The sequence below is a fragment of the Eptesicus fuscus genome, chromosome 23 (genome assembly GCF_027574615.1).
Source record: "Eptesicus fuscus isolate TK198812 chromosome 23, DD_ASM_mEF_20220401, whole genome shotgun sequence".
NCBI classification, from domain to species: Eukaryota; Metazoa; Chordata; class Mammalia; order Chiroptera; family Vespertilionidae; genus Eptesicus; species Eptesicus fuscus.
Window position 1 is genome coordinate 8,557,863 of NC_072495.1, and position 27,316 is coordinate 8,585,178.

A 27,316-nucleotide genomic window follows, 5' to 3' on the forward strand; every position below is an offset into this window, starting at 1 on the left:
TGTCTGTGAGTTCTCGGGGCCTCAGGCCCAGCATCTCAGACGAAGGGGAGGGCTCAGTCCTGGGCAGTGGGCCCATCAGGGCGGCAGGAACCCTATCTTGGGATCTGTCTATCAGATTTCTCAGCTGGATACAAACGCACAGATTCCCCCAGCTCAGCAATCCGGAGCCGCCCCAGCCACTGGAGTGTGGCTGCTCCATCCACCCCTGGAATTCGGGGCTGGGCCTGGCGTTCTGCCCAGCCTCAGAGCTCAGCCACCAAGGGGGTCTCCGTGTCAGGCGCAGCAGTGGGTTCAGGACATCACACAATGGCCATGACGCTTACTGAGCACTTGCTGTATGCCAGGCTCTGTTAAATGTCTGACATTTACTTCATCGCATCCTCACACCCAGCCTATGAGGTGGGTGTATTATCCCCCGTTTACAGATGAGGAAACCGAGGCACGGGGAGGATAACTCACTTGCCTAAGAACATCCAGCTCTAAAGTGTAGGTGCCAGGATTCAGTCCTAGGCGGGCTGGATGCTAAAACCTCTGCTCTTAAACCCCGAGCTGAGCATCGCCTCCTGAGTAAGGTTTCATGTAGCACCTGCTGTGTGCACTGCCTGGTGCTGGACTGTGTGTGGAGTTGGCAGTGACCATGGCTTTGTCTTTAGGGATCTTAGCAGAAGAGGAATGGGAGGAGGTTAACCATTTATTGGGCAACTACTGTGTGCCAGGAAGGAAGCCAGGTGCCTTACACCGCCGTCTTAATTACTTCTCAACAACAGTCCCCTGAGAAAGGTGAGACCCCTCCCACGTGGCAGCCCGGCCCGGGCGCTCAGGAGCCTGCCCTCCGCTCTCCTAGCTGGGCGGCCTCCAGCAGGTCACATGCCCGCTCGGGCCACCTTTCCCCCTTGGGTCCCTTGGCAGAGGCTGTTCCAGGAGACCTGAAACCCTCTGCCAGTTCGGGGTCAAAGCTTCTCACAATAACAGGAAGTGGCCAGGCCATTTGGAAACGTTGGGGACTCTGGCCATAGCCCCAGGGGAACGGCAGGGTCAGACGCCAGATACTGGGCAGGTGACAGAGCTGACTCCCTAGAGACCTGGCTGGCGCAGTCCATGACCTTTGTAACCCCCCCGGGGTGGGGGTTGGGTGGGGAGGGGTGCCGAGGAACGTGACTTCCTGCTCAGCTCCGGAAGGCGGGCGGACATGGCTGCTGACAGCTTGGCTGGCTTCCCAGGTGGCCCCAGAACTAGGCCCCCAGGTTCCATCGGGGTCGCCAGGGGCTGTGTCTCTGCACGATCTCAAAAGACAAAGGTTCAGCCAAAAGCTCCCACTTAGGTTGGCGGAGGGGAAGGCCTGAACACCTGTCTTGAAGCCGGTACAGTTTTCCACTGGTGAGGATCTGGGGTGACTGGGAACGATTAGGGGGTGTTTTACCTACTCCCTTGGAGCTACCACTGTTCTGAATTCAACCCTGGATCATCCCTCACCCCCATCTGAAGGATGTGGCAATACTTCTAAGGCTTGGGGGCCAGTCCTGCTAGACCCATTTCCCAGATGGGGTAACTGGAGGCCCAGACTTTGGAAGTTGGAGGACTCACCAGTCAGTGGCCAACTGGGGAGAAAATTCCAGGGATCTGAACCCCTAATGAGAGTGGCTGGGTGGGAGTCGAGGAGGGAGACTGGGAGGCAGGTCACTGGCTGGGCAGCCCTCCCAGTCCCGCCGGTCTGGGTGTGCCCACACTCATGCAGCAGGGGACTTCCCACTGGTGCCCAGCCCTGGGCTGACCCGAGTGACTCAGGCTGGGCACCAGCCCTTCTAAGAGCTCTTAAGCAGGTAAACAATGGAACTCACGGGGAGAAATAGTGTGTGTAAGTACCTGCCCCGGGACAGGCCCTTCCCGTCATATTATCTCATTTAAAACTTGAATAAATGTACAAACCCGGAGCTGCAGGAGCAGAGAAAAAGGGAAGAAAAAAAAAATCTCTGCTCGTTGAGGAAATCCTGGAAGACGCCCCGGAAGAGGTGACATTCGAGCTATGCCTTAAAGAACAATCATAATAACATCAAACACTTTTTTAAGCTTCCCAAGCTCCTGTCGCTGCTCTGAGACCTGTACCTTCTTGATCTCACCGAATTCTCCCCAAACCCTGTGAGCGAGCTACCGTGCTCCCTCGGAACAGACGAGAAAACCAAACCAAGGCACAGACAGCTTCACGTGCCCAACATCGCACAGAGGCCAAGAGGCCGGCGTCAGGATTCACATCCAGCAAGGCAAACCCACTGCTGACTGACACCTGCCTGCAGTCCTCTCATCCCTCTGAACCTCCGTTTCTTTACCCATAAAATGGGGGTGACAGGACAGTCCTCTGCAGCCCAGAGAGCTCTTGTGAAGACGAAGATGGGACAAACCGGCCGCGGCTTAGGGCAGCGCCCGGCACACAGCTAGGTGTTCAAACATTGTAAACGACTTTTATCATCGCTGCAGCGGCTGTGCCCCTCCCCCCGGCCGCGGCGTCCTCCCCCGCAGCGCCAGCCCGTGACGTGGGCGCGGCGGCTCGCACAGTCTGGGTTTAATTGGAAACGAAGAGATAGAAGGGGGTATCGAGGCCCCTCCCTTGAATCTAACGGACCCCCAGGGAATGTGCGACTCTCTCTTGCGACACCTCCCGGAGAGGCGGATACTGCTCCGGACAGGGCGGGGCGGGGAGGGGGCGTTTGGACCGGGAGGCGGCGCCGGGATGGTAGGAGGGGAGGGCCGAGGAGACGTGAAGGTGTGGAAGGGAGGACAGGCAGGGGACACACTACGTTTTCCGAGCCCGATGCCAACTCACCAGGAACCACTGGCCACGCCCATCATGGCCGTAGGCCACGCCCCACCTGGCAGTCCCAGCCTCGGTGCGCCCTGGTCTCCGCGGCCGGTGCGCTCTGGTGCGCTTGGCTGGGGTGCCGGCAGAGAGCGCGCGAGGGGGCCCCGGGGCCGGCGGGGGGCCCGGAGGGAGGCGGGATTGCGGGGAGGGCCCGGGGCCGCCCCCTTCCGCCCTGCCCGCCCACCGGGAGCTCCAGACGAGGAGGCAAAAGCCGGCGGCGCTCCCTGCGCGCTCTACCTGCTCCGCACGCGGATCCTACCTGTAGAGTCCGCGGGGGAGGGGGGAGGGCGCCCCCTCCGAGGACACCGATCCTTTCTCCTCCTCCGAAAACCTCGCGCCCAGCTACCCGCGTCTCGGACAGGTGGCGCTGGGACCCCGGGACAGGGCGCCAGGCTTGCAGCTGGTGACATGTAGATTCTTTTCTCTGCCAACCCCCTTCCCCGCGGTCCAGCCTCGGAACCTGGGCGCCCTCCCGCCCTGAAAGTTTGGGGTTGGGCGCCATGGCCAAGATCAGCTCCCTGAATGTCCGCGTGGTGGAGGGCCGGGCGCTGCCCGCCAAGGACGTGTGAGTACTCCCGGAGCGAGGGGCGTACGGGGCACGGGATGGGGTGGGGGTCGCCCGTTCCGCGTGCCAGGGAGGGTCGGTGAACTAGGCACGGGTTCCTGTCTAAGACGCTAAGACCCTGTATTGAGGCAGATACACCTTCATGGGGGGAGAGGCCCCATGCCCATCGCTGCCCCGTGCCCACGTGCCCGCCCTGCCCCCCAAGGGTGGATGTCTTTGATCCTGGGATGTACTAAAGGGTCTTACAGAGCGTCAGCCGGAGATTGGAGGGACGGATTCTGTCGCAGCTGGGGATGGGGATGGGGATGGGCAGGTGTCGCTCCAGGCTTGGGTGAGCTCCTATCAACAAAAGACGGGGGATCCAGGTGGCCCAGCATTCCTCTGTGTGCATCTGGGGTTTAGATTTGCAGAGTGTCACCAGATGGCCAGCCCGCCAGCCTTGGGGGAAAACTGGGGTGCTTTGACCCAGAGCCCCCGGCTCCCCAGCCAGTAGCTCCCAGCAAGTGTGGGCCCTCCCTGCATGTTGAGCGGCTTGAGGAGCTAACCCCCCCGCCCCCAGCATCCCCCTCCCCACCAGGTGTGATGGGTCTGGAGAACCCTTGGGCCCCCTAGTACCAGTCCTTGGCTGGGCTTCCCTGGGGCTGAGTCAGCAGTTGCCGGATCAGCAGAATGGTGGGAGGGGTCCCCCTCCTGCTTGGCCTGGAGCCCGGAGAGGGTTCTGAGGGTGTCAGCACCAGGAGTAGGTCTGTGATCCTTGGCAGGACTTGGGCTGCTTGACCTTGAACCTGGTTCTCTCTGGGTCTCCATCTCCCATCTGTGCAATGGGAGCCCTGGCCAGGGTCCCCAGCCCTGTGCAGCTGGGAGGGTGGAGGGCCAGCTAGGACTTACCCCGCGGCCAAGGTGAGCAGGAGCCTGGGTGCTGAGCCTTCGCTCTGCCCGCCTCCCCCAGCTGCAGGCCCCCAGCAGGAGGAGTACCCTGCCTTGGATTCCACCACCTGCCCCCTCCCCGACACTGCGGCGTGTCAAGGGGGGCGCTGCTTAGAGCTCCTCCATCCTCCCCAGCCACCCCCAATCAGCACCGCCCTGCAACCCACGGAGGCCGAGGGCTCGCTGTGCGAATGCGGCACCTGGACAAGCCCTGCCTCCCTCTCTGAGATGTCCTCCCCGAGCCCCGAGAAGAGAGACCCCCGAAGTGTTGGGGCAGTGAAGCCAGGAGTGGGGGCCTGGAGGCTGATGGAGGCTGGTGAGGGCCTCGAGGGAGCGCCATCTGTCCCGCCTGCGAGGGAGCTGAGTCACGCGTGGCTGCCATGCCACCCTCCTCCCCATGTTCCTGGGCCACGGCCACGCCCTCGAGCAAGGGTAGGGAGTCACTAAGCCCCAGTTGGGGATCTGGCCACCCTGCCTCAGTTTCCCTGGCTGTTGGCTCCCTTCTTCACAGGCGCTCTCCTCGGAGCATGCTGGGATCTCCCCGCCCGCGGGGACTCAGCTAGGGCGTGCTCTCTCGCCCCTCCCCTAAGGAAAAGGCTGGATTCTTCCTGAAGCCTCCCCAGATGTTAGGGCGTCTGGACTTGGCGTAAGAGGAAGACTCAGCGGATGACTTTAGAGTTACTGCAGTCATTGATAATAGCAGCTGTGCCCTGGCTGATTGCTCAGTGGTTAGAGCATCGACTTGTGCACTGAAGGGTCGAGGGTTTGACTCCTGGTCCAGGGCACAGGGTTGCAGGTTCGACCTCCGGCCCCAGTCCGGGCACATGTGGGGAAGCAATCGGTCAATGTGTCTCTCTCACATCAATGTTTCTCTCTCTCTCCCCCTCCCTCCCTTCCACTCTTTCTAAAAATCAATGGGAAAAGCATCCTCGGGCGAGGATTAACAACAAAAAAATAATAAAAATAATAGCTGTAAGTCGCCGAGGGCTGACCAGGGACCAGGTTCTGCGCTTAGCATTTCCTATGGTTCTGTTAGCACTTCTATTTTACAAATGGGGAAACTGAGGCCCAGAGTGGCAAAGTCACTTGCCCGAGGTCACTGGCAGCCGGGATATGAAGCCGGACCGCTCCCATGCTCACACCAGGCTGGGCAGGCCACGGCCGCAGGGCCTGCTTTCCCACGCTGGGGTGGGGCAGCGGCCGTGGGAGAGGCCAGGCTCTGGAGAGACGGCCGGCCGGCGCGGCAGCCCCCTCCCGCCGTTGCCCCTACCTGATAGGAGCCTGATAAGGCCCTCGTGCGTCAGAGCCTGCAGCTGACGTGTGAGCTCGGCTCCCATGAGGGGCCGGGGGTCAGGCGGGGTTCACGGGGGGGGGGGGGGGCGTGTCTCCCAGCCCTTTGCTGGGGAGAATCCAGCCCACATCCGCAGTTGGGGAAACTGAGGAACGGGAGCCTGCTTTAAAGAAGCTCAGGGCTAGAGAGCCCAGAGAGAGGAATGAGATGTAGGGGGTTACCCAGCCTCGGGCATTCAGAGAGCCAGGTGGGGAAACTGAGGCCCAGGGCACTCCAGGGAAGGGGGATCAGAGGGGAGAACCTAGAGAGGAACTGAGAGACACAGGCCAGCGCCCAGTCTGAGATGTGCAGGGCGGGGGCCCAGATGGAGGAATGAAGGCACTGGAGCGCCCAGCAAAGGGGGCTCAGGGAGGAATCCCGAGAGGAGACTGAGGCGCAGGGAGGGCTCAGCCAGCAGACAAGCCTCGGGGTGGAGCCAGCTCCCGGTGCCAACGTCCCTGCTCCTTGGAATCCCTGAGGCATTTGTGGATGGGTGGCCAGCGGAACTGAGAGGAGGTGGCAGAGAGAGAGGGTGGGGGCCGGGCATGGAGGGAGGGCCGTTTGGGCTGGAGGCAGCCTTGGTCAAGAGCTGGTGCGCTGAGCCCTCTGGACCTGGGCTTGGGTCCTGACTGCCAGGTGGGCTGGTGGAGGCGTGAGGTCTGGGTGCCCTGGTCTGTCTGCAGTGAGAGCTGCCGAGGTCCGTCCCTGCTGACGGCTGGGCAACGTGTGTCCCCTGCCCAGGGGACCCCACTGCCATGAAAGGCCAGAGAGGCCAAGCTCATCGCCGAGGCTCTGGGGGAGCCTGGGCTGCCTGCACCTCGTGCTCCTTAGTTCCTCTGCCCCGGGGGGTGGATGTTAATGTTCTTCCTGATTCATAGGGCAGAGGCGCTGCGGGACACAGAGGGGCGGGGCTGGCCAGGGCCCCACAGCCAGCAGGTGGGGAAGCAGGTGTGACTCCCCCGCACGCACTGGCTTTGGACTTCCCGGGACAGGGCCTCTGCACTTCCTCGCTTGGTGCCTCAGTGTTCTATTTCTGTGGGTCGCAGTGGGCAGGCCGAGCGGCCACGACATCCTGCTGGTCCCCAGCCTCGTAGCTGGACTTGCTGTGTGACCCTGGGCAGGTCCCCTCCCCTCTCTGGGCCTCAGTGGCACCCTCCTGTGACATGAAGGTGGTTTGGGGTCCCCGCCCATGACTGCCCTCTCAACCTCCTCCTTCCGCAGGTCTGGGAGCAGTGACCCCTACTGCATAGTGAAAGTGGACGACGAGGTGGTGGCCAGGTGAGGAGTGGAGGCTGGGCTGGGGCGAGGCGAGCAGGGCAGGGGCCGGGGGAGGGGCTCCTTCTAGCCCTGGGGAGTCCAGGCACAAGAACCCACCCAGCTTTGTGCCCCACCAGCTCCTCTCCCCACCCAGCCCCAGCTGGCCCGCACCTTCCCCCTGGACTTGACGATGTCCCTGCTGGCTCCCGGGGCTGACTCAGCGGCTGCCAGCCTGTGCCTCCCATGGTGGCCTCCCCGGGGGCGGGCATCTCACGCTTGGCTGGGCTGGCTGGTTCCGGGCCTGCTTGCTGGGTGCTGCGGGCACAGGGTGTGTGTGCGCGCGCCTGCGCCCAGCGGGCCTGCCTGAGTGTCCGTGGGGGTGTGGGAGGGCTGGTGTCCAGATGTACGTGTCCCTGTGGGAATGCAGGCTCACCATGTGTAGCAGTGTGTGGTCTGTGTGCATGTGTGCCCCCACACACGGGCTGCCCTGTACACACGTGCGCACCACTGCCCGCTGATTTGGGTCCACAGGCACCAATGTGAACACACGCGAGGGTGTGAGGGTATTTGATGTGTGAGCGAGTCTGGGCAGGGGGCACATCGGGCTGGGTCATGCTTGGTTCCCACCCCCGCAGGCCGATCAAGGGACAGCTCTCAGCCCCCGCAGGCCTGAGGGGTGTGGGTGGGTGGATGGCTGAGGCCTCGGTTCCTATGGAGACAGCAGGATTCAGGATGCCGCTGGCGTGGTTCCGGTCCAGATGGACTGGGAGCTGGGGGCAGGGAGCCCATATGGGGGAAGGTCAGCCTACAGCGCCCAGCTGACCCCCTCCCTCATGCTCTCCGTGCTCACGCTGCCCCCTTACCCACAAACCCACAGGCTGATGTTCTGTGTCGCAGCAGACTGCTGTCCCCGCCCCCCGCCCTGGGCTCGGAGGAGCATCCCACCTCAGGGGCTGGGGAGGGGCTTCCAGCAGGGAAAAGGCAGGGTTAGGGGGAAGAAGTGTCCACCTGATGGTGGTGCCTGGGCTAGGGGGCAGAGCGTGGTGCATGTATGGGTGCGTGTGCACACTCACGCTCTCTGTTGGGGAAGAGTGTGCAAAAGGAAGCATGGGAGTGGCAGGTGTACGAGCCAGATTTTGCAGCCATACATTTGGGTGTGTCTCACTGAGCACGGAGGTCCTTTGTTCTCTGTTGGGTAAAGGGAAGTGGGTCTGCAGGGGTGTCGGGGTGAAGATGCTCTGTGTGTGCCTGTGCCTGAGCTTGTCTTGGTCCCTGACCCTGCTGTGGTTCCCCCTTGCTTACTGAGTGCTCTGGATCCTGCTGACTTATCTCCTGGCCCCTCACACTCCTCCCTTTCCAACCAGCACCTTCCTGTTCCTCAAAAGTACCAAGCTCATCCCTGCCTCAGGGCCTTTGCACGTGCTGTCCTAGCCATTGGGAATGCTTGTCCTCACCCTCTCTCCCCACTTTGCCTGAATAGCTCTTGCAGAAAGCCTTTCTGGACCCCTCCAGCCCCCACTCCCTGACCCAACCAGGTACTCACCACAGCACAGGACTCTCACTGTGCCATGGCGCTCAGGAGAGTGCGCCTGGCTGCTGAGGGGGCTCGGAGGGAGCATGGGCCTTGGTATCTCTTCCTCTGATTCCCCCAGAACCCATATGCCTTGGCACCCCGTGAATGAATGGATGGATGGATGGATGGAATCATGCGTGTTGTTGGTTACTGTGTTTGTGTGATTCTATATGTGTATCTGCTGTGTATGTATGTGAGTGTGTCTGTGGGTTTGTGTGACTGTGTCTGTTTTCTTTGTGCATGTCTACATGTGTCAGTGTGTAGAAACGCATCGATTTGTATTTCTAGAAGTTTCTGAGGCTGCATATGTGTGTCTGTGTCTCTGGCTTCCTTGTGGTATCTCATGAGTGTATTTCAGTGTATCCCTGTGGGAGTGTGTGTGTGTGTGTGTGTGTGTGTGTGTGTGTGCCGCGCATGTGCACCTGGGTGCCCAGGTGTCTGCGGGTTGTGTGGCCCAAGTCCCCCCAGCCCCCTGTGCCCCCCTTTGCAGGACGGCAACTGTCTGGCGGAGCCTGAGCCCCTTCTGGGGGGAGGAGTACACGGTGCACCTGCCCCTGGATTTCCACCATCTGGCCTTCTATGTGCTGGACGAGGACACGGTGGGGTATGTGTGCTGGGACCCAAGCCTGGGCATCTGAGGGGAGGCGGACACCCCAAAGCAAAGTCTCCACCTTCCTACCCACCCTTGATGTCCGTCCCTTTCCTGACCTGGACCCTCCCCTGCCCCCTTTCCACAGGCATGACGACATCATCGGCAAGATCTCGCTGAGCAGGGAGGCCATCGCTGCCGACCCCCGAGGTGGGCGAGGGGCGCCGGCCCTCAGCCGGCAGAGGGAGGAGGGGTGGCCATGCCCAGAGTGGGCGTTGCAAGGGCAGAGCAAGTGTCATGAGAAGCACAGAGCCCTCCGTGGAAAATTATTTCAGTTTCTGTTTTCAAACAGGACAGAAATGTGGGGGAGGCGGGATATGGAACATCACTGGTATGACGGTGCGTGAGGAGGAGTGGGCAGGTGGTCAAAGAAGGCTTCCTGGAGGAAGGGGCAGGAGTTGGGCCTTAAAGGTGCTTTGGCAAAGAGGCGAAGGCCCATCTCCATGGGTTCTCTTCTAGGGCCAGGTGTGGGCGGGGCCAGATGGAGGATTGTGTGGGGGTTGATTGGAGATGGCCCTCGGTGCCTGGGCCTTTTCTTGGAGGTACTGGGGAGCCATTGATAGTCCTTGAGCAAGACAGCGGAGAGAGCGGAGCCATATCAGAGGAGGACAGACTGACAAGAGAGATTAGAGACATTTTCAGAAGATCTCTGTGCTGCTTTGTGGATGTTGGAGCACAGGGGGACGGGAGCAGAGCTGAGAGATCAATTTGGAGTCGGTGCAATAATCCAGCGAGAGAAAGCGGACACATCCTGCACTTGGGGGTTGGAGTGGAGACAGAGGTGCAGTGGAACTTTCATTTCCAGCAGCCCGGCACTACACCTTCAGAAGGGCCCTCCTGCTATGTGACAGTGAGCTCCTGAATTAGATGCGGTTCCTAATACATTGTTGGACTTGCTGTAAAGAAGGAAAACTGCCCAGTACTCTCCTCCCACCCCCCAATCGTCAGCCAAACTTAACAGGGAGCGGTGAGCAACAGCGAGGGAACAAGGAAGGAGTTCCCCGAAAGTCAATGCCAGTATCTAATCTGCAGTCAACAGGCTAAATCTTGAGCAGCTAGGGCGAAGGCAGATGGTACTGACCCCAAGACTTCCCCGTTAGACCGAGACCCCTAAAGAGGCCCAGAATGAGCAAGCACCTCTCCTCTCCAGGGATAAGCATCCTCATGCCCGGTTTCCCACAGAATGAGATCAAACAAACATGAATTCACAAAGATCATCGCACACACAACGCCGAGTACATGGTAGACGCTTAACAAATGTTAACGCCTGTGCCCTCCAGGAATCGATAGCTGGATTAACCTGAGCCCCGTGGACCCGGATGCCGAGGTGCAAGGTGAGATCTACCTGGCTGTGCAGATGCTGGAAGATGTGCGGGGCCGCTGTCTTCGCTGCCATGTGCTCAAGGCCAGGTATGGTCGTGGTGTGGGGTGTAGGCGGCGATCTGAGAATGAGCAGGGACCAGCAACCAAAGGCCAGACCCTCAGGATGGCCAGACATGAGCGAGGAGGTGTATTAGTCAAACTGTAAGCAGTAGACACCCAGTTCACATGGACGTAAGCAGACTGTCTCATATGAATGACATGTAGCTTCAGGCATGGCTGGATCCAGGTGCTCAAAGGGTGACATCAGGACTCTGTAGACACAGATTCCTCAGCTGTCTTTTGTGTTAGCTTCATTCTAAGTCTTTCCCCAGCAGCCTCAGCTGCCATCCTAACAACCTGGCAGCCCCAACTGAAAAAGAACTTCTATCTCTTACCATTTCCAATAATTTTGGAAGCATTTCTTATTGGCTCAGTCTGGGGCACATGCCTGTCTCTGAGTCAGTTACACTGACTGACCTGTCAGGCCTGAGTCACAGCCATTCCTGGAGTGGAGGGAGGGTCAGCCCCGAAGACATCATGTGGGCTGCGAGTGAGGAGGGGAGGCCCTGCGCCCGAGGAAACATCGGGAGGAAGACAGATGCAGGACCCGCAACCCCCACAGTGACCCTCCAGGGGCACCAGCTCATGGGATAGCCCTCACTCCTCCTGCCTGCGTATCACTCTGTAATCCCCTTTCTCTCTCTGAGCTCCCCCATTATTCTGCTTCCTTAACTACTTCCCCTCCCCCATTCCCCTCTTATCTCCCATCTTGTCTTTCTGCCTTTTTCCCCCCACACCTTACTCCCCCAGCCTTCCCTTTTAGACTGATTCTTGCCAAGGTTGGGGAGCATCTCAATTTCTAGTTTGCTGTGTGACTTTAAGTCCTTTCTTGCCCTCTCTGTGTCTCTCCCACCACCTCCAGATTTCTGTCCCCAGCTGGGGATCCCTGGAGTCTGGATGAAGTACTGGGGGCGGGAAGCATGGGGGGTGTTGGGGGCGGGGGAGAGGCAGGGGACAGGAGAAAGGACTCAGCATGGGACAGGGGCTCCTTATCTGCTGTTCGCCCAGGGCCTCCTCCCCAGCCACAAGGCTGTGCAGGATTCTTGCAACAGGAAAGGGACCGATTGCTGTCGCTTAGCAACTGGGCTGGCTCCTAGGAAACCAAAGAAGGCTTTGGATGCTGAGCATGGGTGGGAGAGGAGCAGCAGGAGGAAGATCCTCTGGGCGGGGGGTGTCTCTAGATTTGGGGGGCCTCAGGAAGGAGGAGTGGGGAAGGCTGATTGGGGTGAGACTTTTGGGTTGTCATGACAACCAGAGGCAGGGGTCTCTGTCATCCTTTTTCTTGGGTTCTAGGCAGGTGTGGGCATGGTGTTTGTTGAATGAATGACTGATCTGAGCCCTCACCAGCTGCCAGCTGCTATCCTGAGCCCTTTCCACACGTCATCTCATTTACTCTTGGCCCCCTGAGGTCTGTTATTACTCGCGTTTTCCAGATGAGGAAACTGAGGCTCAGGGAGGTGAGTGGCTATTCATTCCTGTGTCGCCCAGACAACGAAGCACAGAGCCAGGCTTTGGGTCCTGGCCTCTGGTCTCCCATCCAGGGACTCCTTTCTCCCTCCCCACGACATCTTTGTCTGCTGGGCGTTGTGATGCAGGACCTGAGCTTTCTGTGCCTCAGTTTGCTCATCTGGAAAATAGGGGCATTACTAGTGCCTCCTCATAGGGCAGCGTTAGTCAATAGGACGGGCATGGTGAGGGGTGCTCCCCGCTGGGTCCCTACCATGGAGCAGTTTATCACCTTGGAAACCAGGGGCACTCGAATGGTCTACCCTGAATCTACTTTCCAAGGTCCAGTTTGGGTTTTGGTCCTTGAGGGTCCTGTAGTCCCCACTCCCATCCTCATCTGTCCCCAGGGACCTGGCCCCCCGAGACATCTCCGGCACATCGGACCCATTCGCACGTGTATTTTGGGGCAGCCAGAGCTTGGAGACTTCGGTGAGTGGTGGAGGGGAGCTGGGAAAGAGTGGGGCATCGGGTGGTGGGGTCCCAGTCAGCTCTCTCTTCACCCCCCTCCTCCCCCAGACCATCAAGAAGACTCGCTTCCCTCACTGGGATGAGGTGCTGGAGCTGCGGGAGATGCCGGGTGCCCCCTCCCCCCTGCGGGTGGAGCTCTGGGACTGGGACATGGTGGGCAAGAACGACTTCCTGGGCATGGTGAGCACCCCCTCCAGCACTCCCCCTGGCTCCCCACGGCCTCCAAGGGGGGAGGAAGGGGAGATGGGCTGGTCCCCTGGGGCTCAGAAGGGTAGAAGTGGAGGCTGCCTCACCAGGTCCAGGGAAATGGAGTCCTACTGCCCCCTTGTACATTTGGGGAGACTGCGGCTCTCAAAGGTGCAGGAAGCTGCCAAGGTCACGGGTGGGCCCATATCCTGATTCTACAGTGAGAGTACCTGGCATGACCTTGTGCTGGCCCCGTGCTGCGCGCTTCTCCAGCATAACCTCATTTACCCTCAGGGCCACCCTAAAAGGCTGGGCTGGGGAAACTGAGAGAGGCTAGTGGCTTTCCCACGGTCACATGACTAGGAAATAGCAGAGCTGGGATCTGAGTGCAGGCCTCTCTTACTCCAGAATCTAAGCCTTTGCCTCCTCTTCCTGGAAGCACTGGGGTCAAGGTCTTTCTCTTGGAACCTCAGTTTCCCCATCTGTACAATGGGTGGATTGTTCCTGCCTCTGGGTAGCAGTGCAGGTATAGCAGGGCTGATAGTTATTAAAAGGAGGCAAGATTAGAGCAAATAAGAGGGAGGCTTGGTCATGCAATGCTGGCAGTGCCTGAAGTGGTTGAAAATAGAGTTACCACGTGACCCAGCAATTCCACTCCTAGGTCTGTACCCAAGCAATGAAAATATACACATGTCCACACAAAAACTTGTACATGAATGTTCACAGCAGCATTGTTCATAATAGCCAAAGCGGAAGTAACCCAAATATCTATCAGCAGCCGAATAAATAAACAAAGGTGCTATAGCCTACAATGGAATAGCATTCAGCCATATCAGTGATGGCGAACCTATGACACGCGTGTCAGCACTGACACGCGTAGCCATTTCTGCAGCGGCCGCATGCCGAGGATGAAACATTTGCGAAATAATGTTTTTTCCTCAAAGTGACACACTACCCGAGTTATGCTCAGTTTTTTGGCGAAGTTTGACACACCACGCTCAAAAGGTTGCCCATCACTGAGCCATATAAAGGACCAAAGTACCGCCCAGCTGGTGTGGCTCAGTGGTTCAGCTTTGACCTATGAAGCAGGAGGTCAGAGTTCAATTCCTGGTCAGACCACATGCCAGGGGTTGCAGGCTCCATCCCCAGTAGGGGGCGTGCAGGAGGCAGCCCATCAATGATTCTCTCATCATTGATATTTCTATCTCTCAATCCCTCTCCCTTCCTCTCTGAAATCAGTTAAAAAATATTTTTAAAAAGGAACAAAGTACCGACAGATGCTACAACATGGATGAATCTTCAAAACATGCTAAATGAAAGAAGCCAGTCTAAAAAAACCCCATACGCGATGTGATTTCATTTATAGGAAATGTTTAGAATTGATGAATATATCTATGAAGACAAAATAGATTAGTGGTTGTCAGGGGCTGGGGAGTAACTGTTAATGGGTACAGGCTTTTGGGGGGCTCATAGGAAATGTTCTGAAGTTAGTAGTGATGTTAGCACAAGTCTGACCATACTAAAAGCCCTTGAGTGATACACTTGAAATAGGTGAATTGTATGGGGCACAATTATATCTCTATAACGTTATTTAAAAGAGGGGGTGGGGCTCGGGGGCCTTCGGGCTCTTTAAGCTTTGTGATAGATGCAATGGTGTCCCCGAACAGAGCTGAAAACACACCCAGTCTGACATGCTGTCTCCAGCAGCTGTGTGACCTTAGGCAAGTCACTCCACCTCTCTGAGCCTCAGTTTCCTCAAATAAATGTCCCTGGAGGCGTCAGTGCCCTGGCAGGGCTCATCATTTAGGACTCAGGGAGGGAGTGTCACTGCGGTTGTGTTGATGGGACACAGAGGGGGAGGAAGACGTGGCCCCTGGCAGGCTATGCCACCCTGCCTTGGGCGGGCAGTCTGAGTGCTTCTCCCAGGGCTGGGCGGGGCTGGGCAGGGCTCCGCTGAAGCTCTATGTGTCCCCGCACAGGTGGAGTTCCCCCCGAAGGTCCTGCAGCAGAACCCACCCAACGGCTGGTTCCGTCTCCTGCCCTTTCCCAGAGCGGAGGAGGATTCTGGGTAAATGTGGGAACCATGCTGGGTACCATCTTCAGCTCGTGGCGGGTCCTCATGGGCGCCCACGTCAGCCCACAGACCATCACCATGGCGCACTGTTCATTCATTTAACAAATGCCTGTGAATGTCTCCCAGCTGTGTTTACACATGTCCAAACGAGCTCACCTTTAGCCCACCCACCTGCGAACACGTCAGTTCACACCTGTTGATACGTGATTAGAACCCTGGGTCCCTCCACACCTGTCCACTGTTCACACTGTCCATTCCTGACCACTGGTTTATACCAGCCACATTGTTCACACTGTCTGTGCTTGTCAAGGCCTGTTTAGACCTGTCAACATCTGTTCACACCCCTTTAGACTTGGCCACGCCTGTTCACAGCTACCCACACTCACCTTGTTTTGCAAACATCCATGCTCCTTACCTGTGTTCTCACCTGCCCATCTCCGCGCCGGCCCGTACATTCTTCCATCCGTACATACGTGTGCTCTGACCCGGTCAGGGGGAGCCTGGGTGCCCTGCGGCTGAAGGTGCGCCTCCTGGAGGACCGCGTGCTGCCCTCCCGGTGCTACCGGCCACTCCTGGAGCTGCTCATGGAGTCGGTGCTGCAGCCGGCAGAGGTGGGTGCGTCAGACAAGCACGCACTCGGGGGGCTGGGGAGGGGCTGGGGGAGGATCTGGGGGAGGATCCGGACCCTGGCCACCCTGCTTCAGGGAAACCTGTCTGAGCTGCTCCGGAGTCCCAGGCCCCGGCCAGCTCGCCTGCCGCCTGTCCTTCCAGGAGGACGTCTCCAGCCCCCTGGCCGTGCTGGAGGAGCTGACCTCGGGGGACTGCCGCCAGGACCTCGCCACCAAGCTGGCGAAGCTCTTTCTTGGCCAGGGTCTGGCCGGGCCCTTTCTGGACTATCTCACCCGGCGGGAGTTGGCGCGGACCAGTGAGTTGCCCACAGGACCCCCGGACAGCACGCCCCCAAGGATGAGTCTGCAGAGGGTCTCTGGGGGACTCAGAGGGGTGCTCAAGCAGAGGACAGGGCTCCTGTGTGTGTGTGTGTGTGTGTGTGTGTGTGTGTGGTTTTGTTACTCTTGAGCTGTGTGACCGCAGGCTGATTGCTTAACCACCCTGGGCCTCCGTACTGTGAACAGAGCTGAGGTTGGGGGCTCCTCAATCCCTGAGGCTGGAAGCATCCTGACCTCCACCTTGGGTGGGTGGGGTGAGGTGGGTCATTCCCCCCAATCCCAGAAAACACTTCCTTCTGCCCTCCCAGCCGACCCCAACACCCTCTTCCGTTCCAACTCCCTGGCATCCAAGTCCATGGAGCAGTTCATGAAGGTGAGTAGGCGAAGGCCTGCTGGGGCCCAGCAGCTTCCTCAAGGGCCCCCCTCCCTCCAGGGTTTACCTGGACCCCCAGCTTGGCTGGCTTCAGGCGGCAGTGAGCAGCTGAGCTGGGGAGCTGGCGGCAGGTGCCTGGCCTCTCACCCCGAGTGGCAGCCCGGGTAGTGCCCCCACCCAGCCCTTGGGCATGCCTTGGCCTTGCTCTGAGCGTCTCCCTGCATGGTGCCCCTGCCCCCAGCTCAGGGTCCCGCCCCGGCCTCGCCCTCAGCCCCACCCCGTGTGGTGCCTCCCGCCCCCAGCTCGTGGGCATGCCCTACCTGCACGAGGTCCTGAAGCCGGTGATTAGCCGCGTCTTCGAGGAGAAGAAGTACATCGAGCTGGACCCAAGCAAGATGGACCTGGGCCGCACCAAGTGAGCAGAGCTGAGGGGGTGACCCTGACCCCCGACAGCCCCCTTGTCCCCGAGCCTTGTCAGGCCGGGCCTGTGTCCCTTGCTAACCCCTCCCCGGCTCCCCGGCTCCCCCGCCCCCCTCACCCCGTCCCCGGTTCCCCGCAGCCCTGCCTCCCACCTCAAAGTCTCCCCTGCGGCACCTCAGTCCTCACGCTGCCTGGTGTAGTGGTTCCGGGCAGGACTCGGAATCTGAGCTCCCTGGGTTCAAACCCCGCTCTGCCACCACCGGTGTGCAAGTCACCTCGCCCTGTGGGGCCGTGAGGATGAACTGAGTCCTGCACGCACCGCCCAGCGTTAACTGATGCTCCCCAAGTACACGGGACTCTAATTTCTAGCATTGCGGGCGGCCCTGCGTGCAGGGGCGGGGCCTGCGTGCCCTGCGTGCAGGGGCGGCCCGGGAGCACTGGACGCGATTGGAGGATGCCGGGCAGGGGCTGGATCACTCCACGCCTCCGTGGGCTCCTCTTCTCTTTCCGGGACCCTTCCCCACTCCAGCCAGGGTGGGCGGGTGTGTTCCCGCCAGGCCTTGAGGCTGGTTGCTGGGCAGCCCATCGGGGACTCTGGTGGGGACAGGGGAGAGCCTTACCTTTATTTTGGGCCCTGCCCAGCAAGTGCTGCCCACAGCTTCTGACCACCCTGGAGGCAGGCACCAGGACCCCTTTTTCCAGGTGAGGAAACAGCCTCAGAGAGGGGAGGTCACCCGCCTAGGGCTGCACAGTTGGGAAGAAGTTGCACAGCAGGGATTTGAACCCAGGCCCTGAGCACAAGGGCAGGGTGGGTCTGTGAAACCCCAAGACAGACGTTTCCCAGCACACCTGGCAAGGATGCAGCAGGGCATCCAGCACCTGGGCAGTGCAGGGTAGTAGCCAGACCCGAGGGGGAAGTCCTGAGTTCTAATCTCGAGTCTGCCCCGTTTGCAAGGAGACCTCTCTGAGCCTCAGTTTCCTCATCTGTTAAATGGGCTACTTAGTCCATCAGGTTGCCATTAGGATTAAATGCTACAATGTCAGAGGCATTGGCTCCTCGGGTCCAGGACACAGGGGGGCGGGGCAGGGAACCCCCAGCCTGGCTTCTGCGGAGGTCACAGTCTGAGAGTGGGCGACACAGACCCTTCACCTGGATGGGAACAGGAAAGGAAGGAACAACATAACTGCAGACAGGAAACTGCTACTCCCTCATCCGCTCAACAAAACAAGTCTTGAGCACCTACTGTGTGCCGGGCATGGTCTGAACACTGAGTTCACAGCAGAGGACACGTGGACACAGATCCCTCTTCTGGGGGAGACAGATCATAAACTAAAGAAGAAGCTTCCTGCAAATGATCAGTGTTATGGAGGAAAATGAAGCTGGGGAGGGTCGAGGGAAGTGCCGGGAGCAGGGGAGGGGCTTGCGGGGTTCCATAGGGGTGGCTGCAGCCTCACAGAGAAGGGGACATTTAAGCAAACACTTGAAGGAGGGGCGGGAGAAAGTCATGTGCAGGCAGGGGGAACAGCAAGTGCAAAGGCCCTGGGGTGGAAGCGTGTGTCTGGCGTGTCCAGGCTGAAATGCATTTTCAGGGTCTGGGATGATGTGCGATGGGGGAGGGGTGGCCTCTTTGAGGAGGTGACATCTAAGCTGAATGTGGGGACAAGAATGTCCCAGGCAGAGGGAACAGCACGTACGAAGGCTCCAGACAAGAATGAGCTCCAGACAAGAATTACGCAGCAGCCAGGAGCCTTGGGAATGGTAGGAGGGGAGGTTGCGGAGGTGGGGGGTGGGAAGGTGGGCGCTGTCTGAGCTCAGTGGGGGCCGCTGGAGGGTGGGCAGGGGCTGGGCTCTGAGACAGTCACTCCGTTTGCTCCCCCAGGAGGCTCTCCTTCAAGGGCACGGCCTCAGAGGAGCATGTGCGGGAGGCCAGCCTGGCGCTGCTGATGGGCTACCTGGGGCCTATCGTGGATGCCATCGTGGGCTCCGTGGGGCGCTGCCCGCCTGCCATGCGCCTCGCCTTCAAGCAGCTGCACCGGCGCGTGGAGGAGCGCTTCCCACAGGACGAGCACAAGGTGGGCCGGGCGCTCCCATTGGGCGGATGGGGAGACTGAGGCTGGGAGGGCAGTAGCTTGTCCAGGGTCCCGTGGAGAGGCAGGGCAGAGGCAGGCAGGCAGACACCGGGCTGCCACGCTAGAGTACTCTGTGGCCCATCCCTGGAGCCTGGGCTCAGAGCTCTTGACTTATGCCACATCGCTCCCCACTTCCTGTTTACGGATGGGGAAATTGAGGCCCAGAGGGGTAAAGAGCCTTGGCCTCCAGACTCCCAGCTGGGGTGTCTGCTTTCTCTCGCTCAGTCCCGGCTGAGGAGTGGCCTCCAAACTGGGACGCGGCTTGCTTTACGCCCCACTTTGCCGGGCTCTCGCCTGGGCTGCCGGCAGAGGTGCTAAGTGGGACACAGGCAGGGAGGCGGGAGGGAGGGAGGTGCCTACTGGGCTCCCCAGACAGTCTGACCCTTGCGGGTGGAGCCAATATCAGTGACACCCAAGTGTCCCCCGTTCTCACCCCCACAGGGGGAAAGGCCTTGGGCAGGGAGCAGGGACTTTTTCCGGCCCACAAGTCTGGATGGGGTCAGGGGAGCCCCTTGCCCTGCCTCCCTGACACCTGTTCCTCCTTCTCAAAAAGGAGGAAGTCACGTGCTGATGCCGAAGGCTAAAATTACCCTTGGGGGCGGTTCAGGGTTCCAGAGGAGGGAGGGAGGGGCAGCTCCAGGTCCCCAGCCCCTGGCGGGGCTCACTGTGGCCAGGGAGTTGGCACCCACCAGGGAGGGCATTGTCTCCTGTGTGAACACAGCCCCTAAATAAGCTCCGGAACACTCTCAGGCTAAATATAGCCCGAGTAGGAGAGGCAAGTGGGGAGTGGCTTGGGGGGCGCCAGATGCACCCAGATGGAGACACACCCTCTGCTGTGCTGGGGGAACCAGCCACACCTGCGGGGTGGGGGGGGGGGCAGGCCCAGGGTTCACATGGACAGGCCATGCTTTACAGTTTGTACAGGGCAGAGGCTGGGGCTGCGGGTGCCCATGGGACAGGCTCTGGAGCCTCAGTTTCCTCATCTAGAAAAAGGAGAGAATAGTGTCTACCCCATGGGATGTTTGAAGATTAAATGTGATAGTTTGGGCTCAGTTCCTGACTAAGTGAGCGCTCCGCAGTAGCTAGTGTTGAATGCAAGAGAGTGTGGTGGAGAGCTGGGAGTTCAGATCCTGCCTGGGCTCAGACTCGGTTCTGCCACCTACTGCTGTGAGGCCTTGGGCAAGTCGCCTTCCCTCTCTGGGCTTCAGTTGCCTCCTCCATAAAATGGGGGTGAAATGCCACCTGGGTGCGTATTAAATAAACAAACGTATGGAGACGTGTCTGGCCTGTTGCTATTCACTATCACAAGTCATAGATCTGAGATTGAATCCTGCCTCCTTTGCTCATCAGCTGTGTGACCTTGGGCAAGTCAGTTGACCTCTCTGAGCTTCTGCTTCCTCACCTGTAACATGGGAATAATGACAATGCTCCCTTCATAGGACAGCGACCTTAGCGGACTCAGGATGTCTGGCTACATCTGCTTGTGCAGAATTGGTATTATTACTTCATTTTCCAGAGGGAAACACTGAGGCCCCAACGGAGAAGCCTCCTGGGCAGACCACGATGGCCTTCTGACCCATCTCCCATTTCACTTCCTCAGTTTCCACAGGGGAGGGGATGGGTCTCGGGGCAGGGGGGCTCTCACCTGCTGCGTTTCTCGGCAGGACGTCAAGTACCTGGCCATAAGCGGCTTTCTCTTCCTGCGATTCTTCGCACCTGCCATCCTCACCCCGAAGTTGTTTGACCTCCGGGACCAGCACGCAGACCCCCAGACCGGCCGCTCACTGCTGCTGCTTGCCAAGGTGCCGGCACTGGAGGCCCCGTCCTGGGGGCGCTGAGTGAGGGGAAGCATGGTGGGAACAGAGCGGGGAGGCCAGGCCTGCAGGAGACCCAAATGAGACCCAGAAACACCCGACTGAAACGCCACCATTAGCTCTCATCCCGAGGGGGAAGGCAACCATTACACTCTCTAATTTCCTCTTTGGAAACAAAGACCTGCTCTTCCAGGAGGAAAGTGGGAAGCAGGCTAGTAGTCCTTTACACCTTAGTATGAATTAGACCATCCTTGGCCAAGTGGCCACATGTTGAGGTTCTGATGGGCTCCAGATAATGCATGATAGGATCAGGCAATCCTGGGTATGGGGACCTGGGCTCAGGAGGGAACAGAATAATAAGGGCTCTGGGGGTGCATGTCTGTCCACAAGGAGGGACAGATATTGCCCAGAGCAGGTGCTGCTATGAGACTTCTTCTTTGAATACTGATGTGGGAGCCAGGACTCTGGGACTCTGTTCTGGGTCTACAGAGGGCTCCGCCCCTGCAGTGACCTTGACCCTGGAATCCCCTGCTTCTTTGCTCCAGGCTGTGCAGAGCATCGGAAACCTGGGCCAGCAGCTGGGCCAGGGCAAGGAGCTGTGGATGGCCCCCCTGCACCCCTTCCTGCTGCAGAGTATCTTACGTGTGAGAGACTTCCTGGACCAGCTGGTGGACGTGGATGGGGAGGAGGGTGAGTTCCGGTGGCCCTGCCACGTCTGGCTTGTCACTCCCCTAGACCCTTGGGACCTGCCCTCCCTCTACCCCTCCCCCACCCCTAGCACGGAGCCTGTGGACCTGTGCGTCAGCTAGTCAGTCAACTAACATTTCCTGGCACCTACTGTGCCATTCCAGCCGATGTGGAGATGTAGGTGGGGATTGTGGCATGGTGTTCACGCAATCGACAAACATCTGTTAAGTGCCTACTATGTAATAGGCACTGTCCCATGAGCTGGGGAAACAGCAGTGAGCAAGACAGAAGAAAGTCCTGCTGTCGTGGAAGTTTTATTCCAGTGGAGACAACAGGCTGTAAATAAGAGGACTCAGCAAATCATGGTGCGTTAGGCAGTGACAAGGGCCAAGGAGAAACAGTAAAGGAGGGAAGGGAATGTTGGGGTGGGGGTGGCCAGAAGTAGTCTCGCTAGAGCAAAAGTGAAACCCTGAAAGAGGACGTAGAGCAAGCCATGAGGATCCTGGGGAAGAGTTCCAGGCCGGGAACAGCATGTGCAAAGGCCCTGAGGTGGGGGCGGAGAGTAGCAGTGAGGAGGCCAGTGGAGAAGAGTGAATGGGGTGGGGGGCAGGGGGAGCGAAGGAGGGGTGAGGGGCCAGGTTGTGTGGGGCTTTGTAGGCAGTGGGAAGGATTCTGGCTTTGACTTGGAGTGAAATGGAGCCGCAGGGCAGTTTTAAGCAGAGTTGGGGTTGAGTCCATATCACAATGTGGGGCCCAGGTCACGAGAGAGAGTTGGGTCCAAGTCACATAGGAGCAACCTGTGGAAACGTGGAGCCGGGGTATGGCTGGAGGGGTCCCTGTGGTGCTGGGGAGGAGCTTGTGCTGGGCTCCCAGGGAGTGGCTGGATCTCAGGCACTCACTCCCTGGACTGACTCCGCACGGCATGGCTCCCCCTGCTGGCTGCCTGCGACCCTGCCTGCAGGTCCCACAGGTAGAGAGGAACCAAGGCCAAGCGTGTGCTCCGTGCCCAGCCACCAGTGACACCCCGTCCCTATGGAGGGAGTGGACTCCTCCTCCTGCCTCTGCGGGAACAGAGAATCATGCTCATCCATGAGGCCCTGGCCACGCGGAGCCTGGATGGGAAGGCTCACTGTCCCCCTCCCCTTTTCCCAGAGGCCGAGGGCCCAGCCAGGGCCCTGGTCCCGCCCTCCGTGACCGTCCGGGAAGGCTACCTGCTGAAGCGCAAGGAGGAGCCCGCCAGTCTGGCCACACGCTTTGCCTTCAAGAAGCGCTACTTCTGGCTCAGTGGGGAGACCCTCTCCTACTCCAAGAGTCCTGAGTGCCAGGTGGGCCTGCAGTCCACCATGGAGGCGCCTCCCGTGGGGGCCCCTCACAGAGCGGCCTTTGCACCCGAGGGGACACTGAGGCCCAGGATGGGCAAAGACTTGCCCCAGGCCCCATAGCAACCTGGCAAATTCAGATTCTCAGGCCAGGCTCTGCTCACACCCTTGGGCCCAGGTGTGAGGGCTCAGGCGTGCACCGACACACACTCCCCAGCAAACGCCCTCCAGAGTGTGCACTCTGCCCAGACGTCCCCTCCCCGATGTGGACACACACGGTGCCGATGCTTCAGCACCCTCAGCTGTTCCCAGCCGGGTCTCTGCCCACGGACCACGGACACTCACGTCACATCGGATCTGCTCACGGAGAGGTCCGTGCCCGGCTGCTGGGCACACACAGCCAGGCCCCCGTTCACTCTCATTCATTCGTTAAACGTTTATTGAGTTCCTACTGTGCACGGGGCAGCGCGCTAGGTACGGACAGGGCACACAGCAGCAAACAAGACAGAATCCCTGTCCTCACCGGGCTGCCATTCAACTCCAGCACAAACAGACTCACACACTGGGTCCGCCCACTTCTGTGTGCGCAACATAAATAGCAGCTAACGGTGGAGAGGGGCCAACTTGGTGTCTCTACTTGGTCAGCAGAGCGTAGATTCTAGAGTTCAACTCCCTGGGAGCCAGTTCTGGCTCCACAGGGTGAATGACCTCTTGCGCCTCAGTTTCCTCATCTGCAAATTGGGGAGAATAACGGACCCAGCCGCGGGAATGTGTTGGGATGACCAAACATCCCAAGTGCCACGTCAGGGTGAGGAGGAGGATGGTGGTGGTGATGGTGGAAACTGATGCCCAGGGAAGTTGTCACTGAATTAGAGCGCAGGGCACGACCGGGAAGTCATGGGACAGCTGAGCGGGGATGCGCACCGATCAGATACACGAGGCTGAATGTCCCCCTCCCACCTCCGGGGACACCACGTGGTGCACACACCCAGAGGAAAGCTGTCCCCGCCCCCCCTCGCCCCCCTCAGCTCCCAGCCCACCCCGCGACAACCCTGTCTCCCAGATGCGCTCCTCCATTCCCGTGTCGCACATCCGCGCCGTGGAGCGTGTGGACGAGGGCGCCTTCCAGCTGCCGCACGTGATGCAGGTGGTGACGCAGGACGGCTCGGGGACGCTGCACACCACCTACCTCCAGTGCAAAGTGAGGCGCCGCCGCCGGGCTGGGGGGGCGCAGGGCGTCCCCTGAGTCCCACCTCACCCCTGACCCCCACCCACTCCCTGCAGAATGTGAACGACCTCAACCAATGGCTGTCAGCCCTGCGCAAGGCCAGCGCCCCCAACCCGGACAAGCTGGCCACCTGCCACCCCGGTGCCTTCCGCAGCGCGCGCTGGACCTGCTGCCTCCAGGCCGAGCTCTCAGGTGAGGGGGCAGGGCGGACGCAGGCCCCGCCCTCCCCACCTGCCAATCAGCTGTCTGGGCTCGCAGAGCAACACTGAGCCAGTTACTTAACCTCTCTATGCCTCAGGCTCCTGAAGTGTGGGATGCGGTTATAACAGTTTTGTGAGGATTCAATGTGGGGTGTTATCCTGTAAAGCACCCACTACGCACCAGGCATCGAGTGGTCCACAGACAGGCGTCAGGCCTGCTCTCAAGGAAGACAAGCGAATAACCAGACACTTGTAATACAGCTTCCTAAGTGCCAAGATGAGGCTTTTGGGACTCCAGAGAATGGGTAGGAGGAGATCAAGGAGGGCGTTCTGGAGGAGGCGCTGCTTCGATGTGACCTTCAGAGAGTAGGAGTGGAGCAGCGAAGCTGGGTTCGGGGATGGGGTAAGGGAGGGTGTTGCCGGCGAGCAAACGGGAGCAAAGGCCTGGACCGGAGGCAGAGAGGGCAGCAGGGTTAGAAGGGCCCCGTGTGGCTGGCGCCTAGACTGGGGGAGGCTGGAGAGAGGGGAGGCCACTGCTCTGCTGGGCGAGGGTGGAGGCCGCAGGGCCTGAAGTAGAGGCAGAAGGGGCAGGGCTTGGCGACATCCTGCCTTGGGGGCTCCTGGGGATGGGGGGGGACGAGAGGGGTTATGGGTCATGCCGTGTCCCCTCAGCTGCTGGTTGCAGCCACACACACTCGGCCGTCACCCTGGGAGACTGGAGCGACCCCCTGGATCCCGATGCTGAGACCCAGATGGTGTATCGGCAGCTGCTCCTGGGGCGGGACCAGCTCAGGTGGGTGCCCCCCATCCCACTTCACCCCCATGACCAGCTGGGCCAGCTGCCCACGGAGGCCTCCCCTACTCAACTAGTCATTCTTTCCATGCGTATCCGCTGAGGGTGGGGCGGGGGGTGGGGCAAGCTCAAGGTGAGGGTGGGAAGCACCCTCAGGTGGACCCTAATCCCTGGATCTTAGCATCTTCTAATACCTGGGGCTCCAGAGACACTGGCCCAGACCTTGGCTGTGCCCCTCCCCCTTCCTGGCCGCAGGGTCATTGTTACCCAGCGACAGAGATTTGTTCTAACTCATTACAGAGTGGGTTCTGAAGCTGGCCTGTGCGGGTTCAGATCCTGGCCTGGCCACGTGCTGGCTGTGTGGTCTTGGGCAAGTTGCTTACCTTCTCTGGACCTCAGTTTCCTCTTTTGGAAACTAGGGTTAGTAATAGTCCCCACCTCATGGGGTTGTCCTGGGGATCAAATGAGCTAACACAGTAGAGCCCTGTGTAGGCTCCGGCCACATAGGTAGCTTTCGATGAATGGTAACTATTGTGATGCTGTGCAGCCTTAGGCAGGTTACGTCACCTCTCTGTGTCTTGGTGATCATCAGTAAATGGAGGTAATAGTACGCACCTACCTCAGGTCCTTTTTTGTGATAACTGAATAAGTTAACCCATGCGAAGGGCCGAGAATAGTGTCTGGGACTCTACAGACATTGGCTGTGATGAGGATGTGGGTGGTGCTGGTTAGTGAGAACCTGAATGTCTCCTGCAACCAGCAGAGAATCCCAGAGGCAGGGACCAGCCTTGTCTTTCTCCCTCTCAATTTCTAGGATGAAATTCCTGGAGGATTTCAACACGGATTCGAGTCCGGAGGCAGACAGGGAGGACTCCGGTGCCATGGAAGGTAAGGGTTAAGTTACGGCGGTCCCTTTGCTTTGCGCGCTCTGACACCTCCCACAACCGGCACGTAAACCCTGAGACCTCCAAGCCACTCTCCGGTATCCACCAGCAGGCCCACGGCTGTGTGTGTGGGTTCTAGTACCTTTAAGGATTCTCACGGCACAAGGCAAATCTGGAGCCTGAGAAAGCCACGGGGTGTGGGTTCTGGCAGCCTGTCCAGCCCTAGCTAAGCCCCTGCCCCCCCCCCCTTGTCTCCCTCCCAGGGGCCTGTCCCGATGCCCTGGCCGGGCAGAGAGAGGCAGCTGCCCGCCTGCTGGAGGTGCTGGAGGACCTGGATCGAGCCCACGAGGAGTTCCAGCAGCAGGAGCAGAGGAAGGCGGTCCCTGGTCTCCGCGGGCCCTGAGGAAACGCCACAGCCAGCCTGGGAGGAAGAATGAGGAGCCACTGGGTCCGTCTCGGCACACCCTGGCCCTGGGGTCTCCTTGTGGCTGTCCTGCACCTTCTTTGTCGATGCTGAGGCTTGGAGGCTTCCGGAGACCTCCTAGTCCCACGTGCCCTAAGCCCAAAACCTGGCGCCTGGAGGCAGGGGGCCAGCCTCACCCCCAACGAGTCTCACTCTCCGGGTTGAGGCAGACTGGAGTGGCTGGGATAAGGAACCTGACTCAGTTGGCTCAGCCTGAGGTCTCTGCTTCACGGGACTGGCCTCTACCCACCCCCATGAGGCTGCTGGATACAGCTGTACCTGAATCCCTGATGCCCATGTGGCCTTGTTGCCCCAGGCAAGCACTAAACGGGCTCAGCCCTTCCTGTTTTCACGTCTGCCAATCACTGTAACCTCACTGATCCTTCTGAGCCGTGCCCTGGGCGGACGGTCCTAACCACAAGCTTCCAGAATCAGGTGTGCAATGTGCAAGGCCCAGACAGACCCTTGGAGTCTGGGACACCTTCAGCCAGGCTCCTTGCCCCTCTTTGAGCCTCAGTTCACCCTGTATACAACGAGGAGGGAGTGACTTAGAAATAGCTCCGGAACCAGGGAGGAGTTTCTCAGACTGTGGCCCAAAGTCTCCCCTCCCCCCGGGGTGTCTGCTAGAAATGCAGCTCCCTGGGCTGCACCGGGATCTACTGCATCACAATCTGAAGGAGGGTGGGTGGGAGGAGTCAGGATTCTTAACAAGTTCCTCAGGTGACCTGAATGATCATGGGATTTGAGGATCACGGGGCTGGGCAATTTTACCTATTAGAGTTTGGGGTGAGAGTCTGTTTAAGAATGAATCCCAGAGGATAAAATGTTTGGAAACACCCAACGGGCAGACCTGGTAGGGTCTCCAAGGACTCTGGTTTTGTGTGACTGCTGTATAGGGCGGGACAGAAACGGAACCTACCTGAATTGGGAGGTGGAGCAGGATGCGGCGCTATCCCATGTGTGGCCAGCAGGGGTCGCTTGGAGCCGCAGCACCCACCACAGCCTCCTGGGCATTCCTGGCTGTTGCAAGCGCTCATCAGAAGCTTGTTGCAGATCCTGGCATGTGTCCCCGGCTCTTCTCTCAGTGGACAGAACCTGGCCCTCCTCCTCCAGGGCAGAGACTGGGGTTCTGAGGTACCAAGGAGCTGGTCATGGCGTCTCCCAGCTTTCTCCCCTATTTTCCCAGAGGCTCTGAGCTCCCAGCCAAGCCCCTCCTTCCTAGTAATTGTACCAGGGAGCACTGTGTG

General features: G+C 59.5%; 1 protein-coding gene across 1 annotated transcript; it reads left to right on the top strand.

Moving 5' to 3' along the window:
• Positions 1 to 3,168: 3,168 nt before the first annotated feature.
• Positions 3,169 to 26,726, top strand: RASAL1 (RAS protein activator like 1). Its single transcript, XM_028147263.2, has 21 exons — positions 3,169 to 3,419; positions 6,898 to 6,954; positions 8,997 to 9,110; positions 9,244 to 9,305; positions 10,436 to 10,565; positions 12,431 to 12,512; positions 12,600 to 12,731; positions 14,717 to 14,805; positions 15,305 to 15,422; positions 15,583 to 15,736; positions 16,067 to 16,131; positions 16,434 to 16,546; positions 18,432 to 18,624; positions 20,346 to 20,483; positions 21,041 to 21,185; positions 22,335 to 22,507; positions 23,565 to 23,702; positions 23,786 to 23,921; positions 24,602 to 24,722; positions 25,537 to 25,610; positions 25,870 to 26,726. The coding sequence occupies exons 1-21, from the start codon at positions 3,355 to 3,357 to the stop codon at positions 26,007 to 26,009; spliced, it is 2,439 nt and encodes an 812-aa protein (XP_028003064.1). The 5' UTR covers positions 3,169 to 3,354; the 3' UTR covers positions 26,010 to 26,726.
• Positions 26,727 to 27,316: the final 590 nt, after the last annotated feature.

Excerpts from the sequence above, each read along its gene's own strand:
- RASAL1 (XM_028147263.2), top strand. The coding sequence starts at position 3,355 with ATGGCCAAGATCAGCTCCCTGAATGTCCGCGTGGTGGAGGGCCGGGCG. Across the intron at positions 16,132-16,433 it reads CCATGGAGCAGTTCATGAAG|CTCGTGGGCATGCCCTACCT; the intron begins GTGAGTAGGCGA and ends TCCCGCCCCCAG. Across the intron at positions 20,484-21,040 it reads CACTGCTGCTGCTTGCCAAG|GCTGTGCAGAGCATCGGAAA; the intron begins GTGCCGGCACTG and ends TCTTTGCTCCAG.